General features: G+C 40.6%; 2 protein-coding genes and 1 pseudogene across 3 annotated transcripts in view; 1 reads left to right on the top strand and 2 right to left on the bottom strand.

Moving 5' to 3' along the window:
* Positions 1-3,254, bottom strand: part of LOC115134290 (craniofacial development protein 1-like) — a 49,499-nt gene extending 46,245 nt beyond the window's left edge. For both annotated transcript variants that reach the window (XM_029668107.1, XM_029668106.2), the window contains exons 1-4: positions 2,813-3,254; positions 2,476-2,608; positions 2,076-2,307; positions 1,770-1,894 (exon numbers count right to left, since the gene is read on the bottom strand). In XM_029668107.1, coding sequence (XP_029523967.1) covers positions 1,770-1,894; positions 2,076-2,307; positions 2,476-2,608; positions 2,813-2,879 — 557 coding nt within the window. In that variant the 5' untranslated portion in view covers positions 2,880-3,254. The remainder of the gene's footprint in view (positions 1-1,769; positions 1,895-2,075; positions 2,308-2,475; positions 2,609-2,812) is intronic.
* Positions 3,211-9,093, top strand: LOC115134291 (transmembrane protein 170A-like). Its single transcript, XM_029668108.2, has 3 exons — positions 3,211-3,677; positions 6,645-6,815; positions 6,967-9,093. Exons 1-3 carry the CDS (start codon positions 3,563-3,565, stop codon positions 7,095-7,097), a joined length of 417 nt encoding a protein of 138 aa, XP_029523968.1. The 5' UTR covers positions 3,211-3,562; the 3' UTR covers positions 7,098-9,093.
* Positions 8,561-13,489, bottom strand: part of LOC115134289 (capping protein, Arp2/3 and myosin-I linker protein 3-like) — a 62,727-nt pseudogene continuing 57,798 nt past the window's right edge.

Raw genomic sequence — 13,489 nt, 5'->3', positions numbered from 1 at the left:
CATTAAAAAACAGGCACTTGTGATTTCTAGCTACACTAATCAAAGCAGTAGAGAGAGCATGGTCAAAACCATTCATCTTTAGGGAACAGGGGGAGCAGGCTTCCAAAATGCAATCACATCACAAGCTATTTTACCATTTATGAAATGGTCATATTGTTTAGATACAGACCAGTTTACCCAATGGATTATGATAATTTGCTGGTAAAAAAGTGGAGGTGCAAAAACACAAGTTTCCACCCTGTATTTTAGAATTGCAGGAAATGTACTGCAAAACTGCACATTATATTTCTCTGCCCAATGACAAAATTATAGAATTGAATTAAATGTGTTATAAAAAATAGCTAAATTCTCTCTCCACCCATTGCAAAATGTGTAGAATTAAAGGAAAGTTACTCTGCATCAAGAGAGGGGCTACAAATGTTTTGCCTCGAGGTGGGGGGACCCCCAACCAAATCACGCTTAGTGCCCCCAAAAGGCTAATGCCGACCCTGAGTGTAGTGGATGATACAGCATCTGAATCCCTCAACAGACACTGCACTCCATCAGATATAATAGACCGAACTCTCTTCTCAAATAGAACATAATGACAGGGATAAGATGTGCCAATACACCACTGTGTAGGAGAACAGTCCAATACTAAGGTCAACCAGTACATCCCTCTGGGAATACATTCCTTAAGGGGATTGCATCCATTAGGGTCTGGGTTATAGCTGCCTGTGTGCAATGGTAATCATATGTTGCAATAATTAAGGCTTTCAGAGAAAATAAACAAAGTCCTTTAATGTGCTTCATATTATATAGATAATACTACTGGTGAGACCCCGACTAAGTAAAAACACTTTCCCAGCACATTATTTGGCCTGTAAACTGACATTTGGTGTTGTAACTCATAAATCAAAATGTTACAGTATGCTGTGGAATTCAGACACTTTCTCAGGAACAATGTGAAGGTTTCAACTGTTAGGTTGCACTGCCATCAGGTGGTCAGAGTGTACATCTACCAGTATATGCATAGACCCCTCCTGTCTCAGCCTCCAGTATTTATGCTGCAATATTTTATGTCTTGGAGGGCTAGGGTCAGTCTGTTATATCTGGAGTATTTCTCCTGTCTTATCTGGTGTCCTGTGTGAATTTAAGTATGCTCTCTCTCTCTCCCCGCTCTCCCTCCCTCCTCTCGGAGGACCTGAGCCCTAGGACCATGCCTCAGAACCTCCTGGCCTGATGACTCCTTGCTGTCCCCAGTCCACCTGGTCGTGCTGCTGCTCCAGTTTCAATTGTTCTGCCTGCGGCTATGGAACACTGACCTGTTCACCGGACGTGCTACTTTGTCCCAGACCTGCTGTTATCAACTCTCTAGAGACAGCAGGTGCGGTAGAGATACTCTGAATGATCGGCTATGAAAAGCCAACTGACATTTACTCCTTAAGTGCTGACCTGTTGCACCCTCTACAACCACTGTGATTATTATTATTTGACCCTGCTGGTCATCTATGAACATTTGAACATCTTGTACATGTTCTGTTATAATCTCCACCCGGCACAGCCAGAATTGGACTGGCCACCCCACATAGCCTGGTTCCTCTCTAGGTTTCTTCCTAGGTTTTGGCCTTTCTAGGGAGTTTTTCCTAACCACCGTGCTTCTACACCTGCATTGCTTGCCGTTTAAGGTTTTAGGCTGGGTTTCTATACAGCCCTTTGTGACATCAGCTGATGTAAGAAGGGCTTTATAAATCAATTTGATTGATTGTCCACCAGTGGTCTAAACTTACCGGACCTCTTCCCCAGCAAAGTCAAACACCTTAGTGATGGTGACTTTAGAGGGCTCTTTAGGCTCTGGTTGTTGAGGTTCTGATGGAGCCGAAATGGGCTTCTTCGGACTGTCTGTGGGTGCAGCCTGGTGGAGATAATAAAACAAAACAGGTGTTAAACATCAGAGTAGTGTTCCAAAAACTGAAAACTTGATTCCAATGCAAAAAACATGCACAACCACCAAACTGTAACAGGAACCCAGGTTCCAACTATCATATGCCTGGTGTATCTCTACAGGCCAGGAGTTGTTATATTTGGTGCAATACCTGCTGTTTAGTAGTAGCCTGCGGCACTGGGGTAGGTGGCTTGGATTTGTGACCAACATCACTCAGAAAACTGGCCCACAAATCATCTGCCTTCTTCTTTTTCTCTTCATCCTCCTCCTTCTTGGGCCTGGGAGTAGAAAACTCTCTCTCCTCCCCCTGCTCTACTTTCTGATCCTCCACACTACCATCATGCAGTGTCTCCTCTAACTTCAGTCCTCCTTTCTTTCTTTTCCTATGAGGAGTAGGAAAATAATGTACAAATATAGTAGTACATTGTCATCCACCAATTCCAGCAGACTAACAACATGGACTTTACAAGAAAAACTGAGCAAAACAAAGCAATCACTGCACACCAATGGTTTAAAAACTGAGCCAAACACAAACGTGTTGAATCACTCACCTCATGCCAATGTGTTGGCCTTTCTTCTTTTTCTTCTTGGTGACATTATCAGACTGTTGGCCATGCTGGTCATCCCCTTCCAGACCATCCTCTTTCACACATTCATTCATGTCATCTTCACTAAGGTTGTCATCTGTCATTCAATCACACAACAACCATGATTAGAATACTTGAATTGAATGACAAATACAGTAGCTTTCATCAAGCATACATGAAGAATATGACACCTACAGTGCATAACTACTGTATAGAGTGGTTATGATGTTCTGTCACGTGTAATAAAATATATATTCAACTCTAGCATTGCATGTCTATCTGCTTGTGGAAGTAACCTTACCAGATGGGACATAGTCTTGATCTGCATTTGAAGAATAGCCATCGGAATCATAATCTGAGTAATTCATAATTTCCCCTCCAGAAATAGCCTACACGTTCTACCAATAGTAAACACAGCAAGGAATGTATGGATAGTTGGCTAGATAGCTGTCTCCAGTAACGTCAGCAAGTTACAAAGGCAAAGCACCGGTTGTCTGACAAACCCTGGCTGTAGCTAGTATCACGCGGTTACAAAATAATTGAGAAATCTATCAACTGTTTCTAGCTGTATAGCTTATTATACCTACAACTAAATGAACGAACAAATACTAAACAAGTTTCTACACTGAAAACGTGTGGCTTTGGTGACTAGCTACAGGGAGGAGCTCAATGAGTAATTATCTGGTAGCTGTTGACTTCCTGTTCTACTACGGCAAGTCCACAGGATCAACAAATCGTTAAGAACGACGGGTTTATAGCATATTTGTTGTTGGAAATTAAATACCGGTTTCTTTATCGATTGCAATGTTATATTTGTACATGTCAATACTCTTTGTAAATTATGTTCAACATGCTAGCTAGCGTATTACGATTGTGAAATCGTAGCCCTTTGAGTATGTTAACGGCGTGACGTCAAACCAAGTCGTGTTGACATCAAGCTAACAGATATATTCAGGAAGATCAACCAACCCAACCCTTGTGGACTTACTAGATCCAACTTTAATGTTCTCATGGTGTTATTCGGATATTCGTGGTCTCATGTGCATAAGACATGCATAACGGATATAACGAGATTGGGTTTGTTCAGCAAATTCTTAGCTTGAATTTGGTCCCAAGGAAAAATGGCACCAATCGAGGCAACGACACATCGCTTAGCGACTTCTCAGGTGAGATTCAATCTCGCCTCGCTCTGTTGTAATCCAGCCGAACAGTTTTCGCTGTAAACCTAAAGTGAATGTTTCGTTAACCGATTTAACGTAGCTAACTAGTAAGCAATCTAAGTTAACATAGCTAACGTTAGCTTACGTACATCTATGTTAGCTGGCAATAACAACAATATTAGCTATCGTACAAGCGGACAGCTTTAAATTGCCCCTAACGTTCATCCATATATTAGTCACCAATGCAGTGGTCTTTTTTAGAGAAAGTTCCATGTGTTTGTGAGAAATATTATTCTTCAGACTACTGTGTGTGAGAGATGTGTATATAATGTGTAATCTTTAGCAGTTTATATTATTACGCTGTGTTATGTAGGGGTCAGTTTTACATTATGAATGTGAAACATGGGTACTGGGTAGGTAGTATTGAATTCAGAACACGTGTCAGAGACAACAGGCATGTGTGTAATGTCTGTGTAACCCAGCATTTCCCAAACTCGGTGAACGTTTAGTTTTTGCCCTAACACTGAGTTTGAGTTGATTTATTCTTGCTTGCAGATAAAACTTAAGAAATGCATCATTTACATTACTAATAATTGCAAAACACTCATTTAAAATACATAATACGTGACATCAATCTTAGCTCTTACTTTCTTAGAAGCCCTTAACCAACCATGCGGTTTTAAGTAAGCATTTCACTGTAAGGTCTACTACACCTGTTGTATTCGGCGCATGTGATAAATAGAATATTGAACAATTGAAAACATTACAGGAAATGTTTCATGTTGGACATTTTAAATATTAAAATTGTATTTTTTTTTATTTTATTAAATTTGTTTGATACAGTTTTTGGGAGAACCATTTTAAGAGCTAGAGTTATTATACAGTCTGATAGCAACTGATTCAAAAGATCAAAGCTTGGTGAATAGTTTATTATTTGAATCAGCTGTGTAGTGCTAGGGCAAAAACAGAAAACGTGCAGAGTTTGGGAAGCCCTGGTGTAACCTCTGGGCAATTCCTTGGTAACAGAATGACGCTGAGACTCCGAAGGTTCACTTTAAAATGCACGCCAAACAAAAACGATACAACTCGATGCACAAGGACTAGCTAGATTACTTTTAACAGTTAACACAGGAAATAAAATAACACATTTAGGCTACTTGAAGAACAGTGCAGATGCAAAATGTAGTAACAGAATGATGATAAAATCTCTGTTTATGTGACCATGTTTCCCAAAAACGGTTAAGTCTACTCTGAATTAAGATTCAAAATTCTGCAGAAAGAATTAATGGGGTGTCAGCTATGACACCTTGAGTTGAAAAACAACAGAATGACATCATGGATACCTGATCAGTACTAAAGAAATGCATAATTATGGATATGAATGCCATTCTCTTCGTGGTGATGTATCCTGAATACACAAAGGTAGAAATATGCAATATCATGCATATTTGGGTATTATTCTACAAACTGGTTATTTTAATGAGCTCTGCCCCCGAACAAGACCACATTTGGTCCGGACTGGACTAAATCTGTATCAATCATAGACTTCCGAGTTTCACAAGTTTGGACATCATAGTAGAGTTCAGTACAGGGGAAAGGGGGATACCTAGTCAGTTGGACAACTGAATGTATTCAATTGAAATGTGTCTTCCGCATTTAACCCATCCCCTCTGAATCAGAGCACAGTATAGTTTAGTTGAGTATAGTTCAGCACTGTAGAAGAGGTGACCCAACTGTGGTTTGTGACTACTATGATTTCCCATTGTAGACAATTCTATTGCAGTAATTCTGTTATATATTTTTCCCTCATTCTGTTACTGATTTGGTAACCGAATGATGCATTTTAATTAGGCCCACTTAATAATTAACAAAATTGTCATCAGTAGAAACACGATAACTAATTGGTAGATCTACTTTTACTATCCTCACTCCTCATGAGGGAGAGAAATTTGAAAATATCTTAGATACAGTTCTGTGAAAGTATTTGCCCCCTTTATAATTTTGTCTACTTTGGTGTATTTTTTTTATACTGAATTATCAGATCTTCAACCAAAAACTTATTAGATAAAGGAAACCTGAGTTTACAAATAACAAAACAAATACCAACGGTCAAGCATGGTGGTGTGATGGTTTGGGGATGCTTTGCAGCCTCAGGACCTGGACTACTTGCCTTAATAGAAGGAACCATGAATTGTGATCTGTATCTGAGAATTGTACAGGAGAATGTCAGGCCCTCTGTCTGTGAGCTGAAGCACAGCTGGGTCATAAAGCACGACAATGATCCAAATGATCCACAATCCAAGTCTACATGAAAATGGTTATACATTTTTTGTTATTTGTAAACTCAGGTTCCTTTTATCCAATATTAGGTTTTGGTTGAAGATCTGATAATATTCATAATAAGAAATGTTTTCGCAGCACTGTATGTGGGTTTTTTGGTAACAGAATTACAGTAGGCAATATTTTTTTGAACTTAAAGGCAATTCATTTCTCCAAAACGAAATATAAATGTTGATATTAGGCAGGGGTCTTTACTTCAACATTGTGTTTCGATGTATTTCTAATATCTTTTAAGACCTCTTTTCCATTTGTTTGACCAGCAATCAAAGCATTTGCCTATTCCTAACTTTAGGATAGAAATTGGTTGGAGAAATGTGTATATACATACCTTAATAAAAAAACTGACTCTTGGCTTTCCTTTGACATGCTCCTATGAACTTCACCTGTTGGTGCTCATGGGTCCATTTACATGGAATAGCTCTTATATCATGATGCACTTGCATTTTTAATTTTAGTCATTTAGCAGATGCTCATATCCAGAGCGACAGCAGTAGTTAGGGTTAAGTGCCTTGCTCAAGGGCATATCGACAGATTTTTTTCCCCCCCTAGCCGGGCTTGGATTCAAACCAACACCCTTAACCTGCCTACACTTACTTCCTTCAGTTGCTTAACTCCCTCTGCTCTTTCGCTCAGAGATGTGGTATGGAGTCTTCTTGTGGGCTGCTGTCTCTTCACTGGTGTTCCACCTCCCCGCTGCTCTCCTGGCCCTCGCCACCCTGCGACAACACAAGATGGCCCGCTTCATGCCCATCGCCATCCTACTGATGGGCATCGTGGGCCTTGTGTGTGGTGGAGTCCTTACCAGTGAGTTACTCACCTCATCTTCTGATAAGCTATAAACATGATCCATTATAGTACACAAACATCACTACTCATCAACTCAGTGCTCAAAGCCATGATGTTCAAATTATTTTATACATTGCTCTAAACAAAACAAAAATATTTGTGCTTGTAGGTGCTGCCATAGCTGGGGTGTACAAAGCAGCAGGGAAGAGGATGATCTCCTTGGAGGCCTTAGTGTTTGGAGTGGGCCAGTCCTTCTGTGTTCTCATTATATCCTTCCTCAGAATCCTAGCTACACTCTAGCACAAGGAGACAGGAATTGAAGAAGGGAGTGAGGGGAAAAGAACATGCAATCAGCAGGACAGCATATGCAAGAGACAGCTGTTCCTTCAGAGGCCTTATTTTCTATAACCGTTACCGGATGACTCTTTGTTTGATACATGATTCTTTTCCAAAGTGGTATATTTCAGGGCTAACCAGAGGCTCTGTCTTCTTCATTCAGATTGTTGTGTGTGTGGCTGTGGCACTATACTCTGAACTAGCATTCTCATTTTGTGAGTTATATGTGTATCATACACATGGCTGGGAATGCAACATTCCAGAAAAATGGCACTCTACAATTTGGTTGAGTAAACTCTTTAAGTTTCACTGTTCAACGGCCTGTAAAAGACTAGCCTATACATGTCTGAGCCTGCATGCCTTTAGAGAAAAACTAAAGGAGAACATTCTCTGCTCCTCCCCAAGTCATTCAGCTTAATACAATGTCTTGACTGTGAGGTGCAATATCTTTACAATGAGGCACAGTGCTCGATGATATGACATTGGTATTGACTTTTTAAATATTTTAAGTCAGACATAGCTACAACTTTAAGCTTTGTTATTTCCACATGTGTTTTATAGCATTAGAGATTGTCTATACTTTAACGTTCCTACTTGGGGTGTGTAAAAGAAAGTTTGTACATAATATTTAAGCCCATTGCAGTTTATTCTGTAAGCATAGAGGCATTCTGTATATTGCTGAGATTCATGGGGCCCTAAAAACTCAACTCTCGACCTCGAAGCTAGTTCCGCAGCGTTTTTTTCATTGTTCCCTTCTAATCAAGGACTGATTCAGACCTGGGACATCAGGAGGCTGCAATTAATGGTCAAGTAGAACAGAACACCATCAGGCTATGGACTTCAATATACCACTGCCATAAGGAATAGAGTTGATCCATGTATTTTATTCTCTTAAATATTTTTCTATGTTGTAAGGGGTATTTTCAAATGGTTGATCAGCGGGTTACGTCCAGTGTGTATGCAACACTTCTTTCTGAGTGAAATCTTAACAGTAGCAGACTGCACTTAGTTATCTGGCATCAACACACTTATAGAATTGTATATCTCTTTCAAGAACCTTTGCAGCATTGCTCAGTTTTTGTTAATTTGATATTGGCCTTGGTGTTAATGGTGAACAGTATATAGGAATAGTGTAATATATTGTTACTTTGGCATTGATTATGCTAAAGGAAGAGGCAACTCTAAACCATGAATGTGAATCTAATTTCCTTAAAATCCCTTGTGGAATTTCTTAAACTTTTACCAAAGAGAACCGATTTAGTTTGAACTGAAAGCCCCAAAATCCTACTTTAAGGATTTTGACAGTGTATCTTGAGTCGTGTGTAAGGACAAGGGTAAAGTCAAATTTAGCAAGAAAAAAAAAATCACAACTTTGCAGAGATCTCTTATTACATGCCAAGAGTAGCGAAATGAAACATTAATTACAGTTAAACTAAAATGTTTTTTATTATTCAGCATCGCTGCATGCAGATTGTCCAAAACTATCAGCAGATTAGTGACCATTATAAGTGCAGTAAATAATACAAGGGGTGGATTGAGAGCAGACAGGTTATAGGAATAAATTAGGATATTGAGGTTGGCTTGGCGATAACACTACTGGGTTATGAATCATTATTGTAATGTAGACATTTGTGGTGATTAAAGTTAACAGCAGGCCAGAGCTGGTCTACGTCCTGGCAGTGACATGTTGAAAGCCATGCTCTGCTTATCTAAGCCTTGGACACCTCAATTCCACAGAGTTTATTTTTTCTAAAGTTCTTTAACTTTCCTCATTGTAGCATGACTGCACACTGTTTGTTATAGCTGGTTGGTTTGTCTCAATTTCCATTAAGTTAATGCTCTTTATTTACCATGTGATTTGAATCCATGGATTGATTTTGTTTTTACAAGGTTGATTTTATTACAGTAAATTAAGTGCCAATTGTTAATATTTTCATGTAATAAAAAATGTTTACATTAATCGTTTGAGTAGTGTATTGATTTACACCTGACTGATTTCAACTCATTTTGACAATACTGCATAACCCCAGAGTAAATACTGATTATTTATCTCCTGCTCCATCTTTCTGCCTCTCCATACACACAGATGGCACTCCTGTGCCTTTACTGCCTCCACTAGCCAACTCCCAGCAGCAGCATGGCTCAGTGGCGGACGGAGGGAGTAATGTGGCGTTACCAAGGAGAAACTACACACAGATGACTCATCATGAGGGGGCCACTATCCAGGCTGCACTCCATGAGACAGCCTGGCGCTTTACATGATCATCACTGAGATAATGTTCCATGTTTTCCATGCACTTCAGGCAAAACACTGCTGAATATTTGATAAATTAATGAACCAAGGTTTTGTAGCTTTGTGCATCAAATTAAAGCAGTGAGGAAAGTGCACTTAATGACACTTCAAAATCAACTTTTTAATAATTAACAAGTATATGTATGGATTTACTCTTTAAAACATTTTGTTTATAATTATTTTTTTCTCCATAATCTGGCGTGCAAGGCAAAGGTAGACATGATAGAAAATAGACTATGCGCAGGTCAATCCATGTGTGTCTCTGGTAAGGGGGGTTCAGTTCTTTGGTCTGATGTTTCTGCCTGTGCTGTGTGCTGCTGTGAGACAGTCTCTCCCCTCTTCTCTACTGTGCTCTCTCCCTGACTGGTCCCCACTGGGCTTGGCCCTCGCTTGTCCTCTGTTATTGGCCAGCTGTCCATCCCCTCGCCAGTCCTCTCCTCTGCTGTTTGGATTATTAATAAGACACAGCAGAGATTAGATTTCCAATCTCAAGGACAACAGAGAACAAGACACAACCTGACTTTTTTACAGGCAGAAAGATAAACCTAACAACATTGAACAGAGAAAATAAAAACAAAAGTTAATTGATTAGATTTATCATTCAATAAGTAATTTCTGTTTAAACCAAAACAAGGTTATTCTAGATGTTAATAGCTGCACTCGATATAGCATGCTGTTAGGTAGATATTTACTGAGGGTTGTGGGCATAATGATGAAGCATCGCTTTAATAAATCTGTCACATTAAGGACCTGATATTCAGTCCTCCTTCTGTAATTGAAGGTGATTTGCCAGGAAATTGTGATGAATATCCCTGTGTCAGAATGCAAACAAGTATTTGAGATATAATAGGATGATAATTGCACTACAGTGTATGTGGTGCTGAGGGCCTGATGGGTGAGTTATTATTATATAACAAAGCAGAAAGAAGGGGAGGAAGTGAGCATATGCCCATTAGTCCAAGGTTTATAGGTCCCAAACCAAACATTTGTACATTTGGCACAATGCCTCAAAAAGAGCATCCATTTTACAGCCATACACATCTTAAAATCTCTCAAACCATTTTCACTTAGTAACTTATCTCCCCATGTATAAAATGTAATTGTCAAGATTTCTTCCTCTGAGGATTTTACTCACCATCCTTCCCCTCAGGCTGGTCCTCACTACAGGTAGGGAGCTCCCCGGGGTTGGCACGTTTCTGGGCTGGTGACCTCTGAAATCGTGGCAATGTTGCCTTCAGCTCTGAGAAGGAGAGGAAAGAAACAACCTGCCTCAGGAATTTTCCTCATATCCAAATTGCAGCAGTCTATGAACACAGCTAGTATTTTCAATGTATTTGACACACACCTGTGTCAATCAATACATGTTAGAATCAGCGATTCCACTCGAGTCTTTCTGGGTAAGTCTAAGAGCTTGCGCACCTGGATTTTACAATATTTGCACATTATTCCTTAAGGAATTCTTCAAGCTCTGTCAAGTTGGCTGTTGAATCTTGCTAGACAGACATTTTTAAGTCTAGCCATAGATTTTCAAGCCGATTGAAGTCAAAACTGTAACTAAGGAACATTCAATGTCGTCTTGGTAAGCTACTACAGTGTATATTTGGTCCTGTGTTTTAGGTTTTTGTCCTGCTGAAAGGTGAATTTGTCTCCCAGTGTCTGTTAGAAAGTGGACTGAACAAGGTTTTCCTCTAGGATGTTGCCTGTGCTTATCTCTTAGTTTATTTTTATCATACAAATTCCCCAGTCCTTGCTGATGACAAGCATACCCATAACATGATGCAGCCACCACCATGCTTGAAAATATGAAGAGTGGTACTCAGTGATGTATTCTGTTGGATTGTATTTGTATTCTGTACAGGCTTCCCTCTTTTCATTCTGTCATTTAGGTTAGTATTGTGGAGTAACTATAATGTTGTTGATCCACCTTCAGTTTTTTTCCTATCACAATCATTAAACTGTTTTAAAGTCACTATTGGCCTCATGGTGAAATCCCCGAGTGGTTTCTTTCCTCTCCGGCAACTGAGTTAGGAACGATGCCTGTATCTTTGTAGTAACTGGGCGTATTGCGAGGCATTGGAAAACCTCCCTGGTCTTTGTGGTCGAATCTGTTTAAAATTCACTGCTCGACTGAGGGACCTTACAGATAATTGTATGTGTGGGGTACAGATTGAGGTAGTCACACAAAAATCATGTTAAACACTATTATTGCACACAGAGTGAATCCATGCTACTTATTATGTGACTTGTTAAGCAAATATTTACTCCTGAACTTGTTTAGGCTTGCCTTAACAAAAGGGGTTGAATACTTATTGACTCAAGACATTTCAGCTTTAAATTTTTTATGAATTTGTAAAAATGTCTAAAAACAATGTTTTTCCACTTTGACACCATGGCGTATTGTGTGTAGGCCAGTGACACATAAGCTACATTTAATACATTTTAAATTCAGGCTGTAACACAACAAAATGTGGAAAAGGTCAAGGAGTGTGAATACTTTTTAAAGGCACTGTATACACCACAGTATAGGCTTTATATGGCTCTGATCCTCTGCAGTAGCCTGTGGTGTCCAGCAGGAAGTGCTCTCTCTCTGCTGCTCAGCTCACCTTCATAGTCCAGCAGAGCAGCATGTTCTCGGAGGAGAGAGTCGTCGTAGACAGACACAGCTCTCCGCTGGGGAGAGGGCTTCATGCGGGGCCGGGGTTTAGGAAGGCTCTCTAGGGGACGACCAAGACACACAGGACTCAGATACACAATCACTAACAACATAACTGGAGGTGGGTTTAGGCACTTGACACTTGAGTCACAATGACATTCATGTTCAAAAAAAGACCAGACCAGGCATTGCACTACCAAACACATGTTTGGCTCACATGTTTGGGATGCCATCCTCTGCCATAATCTGAACCCAAATAACATCAGATGAGTGGGTGTTAAATATTGGTGGTGGTAATTCAGTCAATCGAATTAGGCATTGCTGAGTCAAAACCAATACAGTCCAACTCCTGGCAAATGGATTCTCAGGATTGATCTCAGCTCTGTTTGATTGTGTAAAACTATCTTTCCAATACAGAAAGTGCATTAGGAGCTGCCATCCACAAAATATTACAGTATATGAAAACAGAGAGAGACACTGAAGTAATTATCATGCTCTGAGCATTCACTGTTCTTGCATTATTTAATATTAAGCTCATAATGGAAGACAAATCATCAAAGAGAGTTGGAGAGACAAAGAGAAGAGACAAATACAAGCTAGCTTGGTCTTTTTCTGCTCAGACAGAAAAACACCAAAGCTGCTCATATATGTTGTCACCAAGGAGAGGTGAGGACTGTATATAACTGTACCTTCAGTAACTGATTGTGCTCTCTCAGAGCGCTCCCTGCTCTCCAGGGCAGAGGGTCCCCTGCGTGGCGATGGGGCAGGGGGAGTCTCCTTGCGGGGGAGGGGCAGGGGGGCTCCCTCTGCTGGGGCTGGGTCTGGCTCTGGGAGGGCTCTGGTTCTGTTGGCTGGGTCTCTGGGCCTGTGGCTTTGTTTGGCTGCCGGGGGAACCCCGGGGACGTCCTAGCTGCAGCAGGGGGCTGCTGGGGGGCAGGGAGAGGGGGTTTGGCTGCCACTGTGGGCTTGGGAGGGAGGGGGCCGATGGGTCGTCCTGGGAGGAGGGGCTTATCTGTTCGGGGGGCCTCCAGAGGAGTTAGGCCTGCTCTGATTGGCCACCTGGTGTCTGAGGAGAGAAGGGCAGTAGCACTGAAGTCATTACTGCAACATAACATTTACATATTGGTTTGGAGTATGGGTGGATTTATTACATGGACATCCATTCACCAGCTTTAAGTATCAGAATTACCTGAAGCTGATGTGGACATAGTGCGAGGCTTCATCAACGTGGTTGGAGGTTCAGGTTTTTTGTCAAGAATTGCACCTGAGAAAGAGAAGAAGATTATAGCATACGGGGAAGTTCACCTACACATACGATGAGCCCCTCCATAATTGAAGCAGTCTGAAACGGAAAAAAACAAACAAATCCACACAAAAGACATCAAAGGGAGCTGTCACTGTCACCTTTAG

The sequence above is a fragment of the Oncorhynchus nerka genome, linkage group LG9a, assembly GCF_034236695.1.
Source record: "Oncorhynchus nerka isolate Pitt River linkage group LG9a, Oner_Uvic_2.0, whole genome shotgun sequence".
NCBI classification, from domain to species: Eukaryota; Metazoa; Chordata; class Actinopteri; order Salmoniformes; family Salmonidae; genus Oncorhynchus; species Oncorhynchus nerka.
This window is presented reverse-complemented; position numbering and strand designations above follow the sequence as displayed.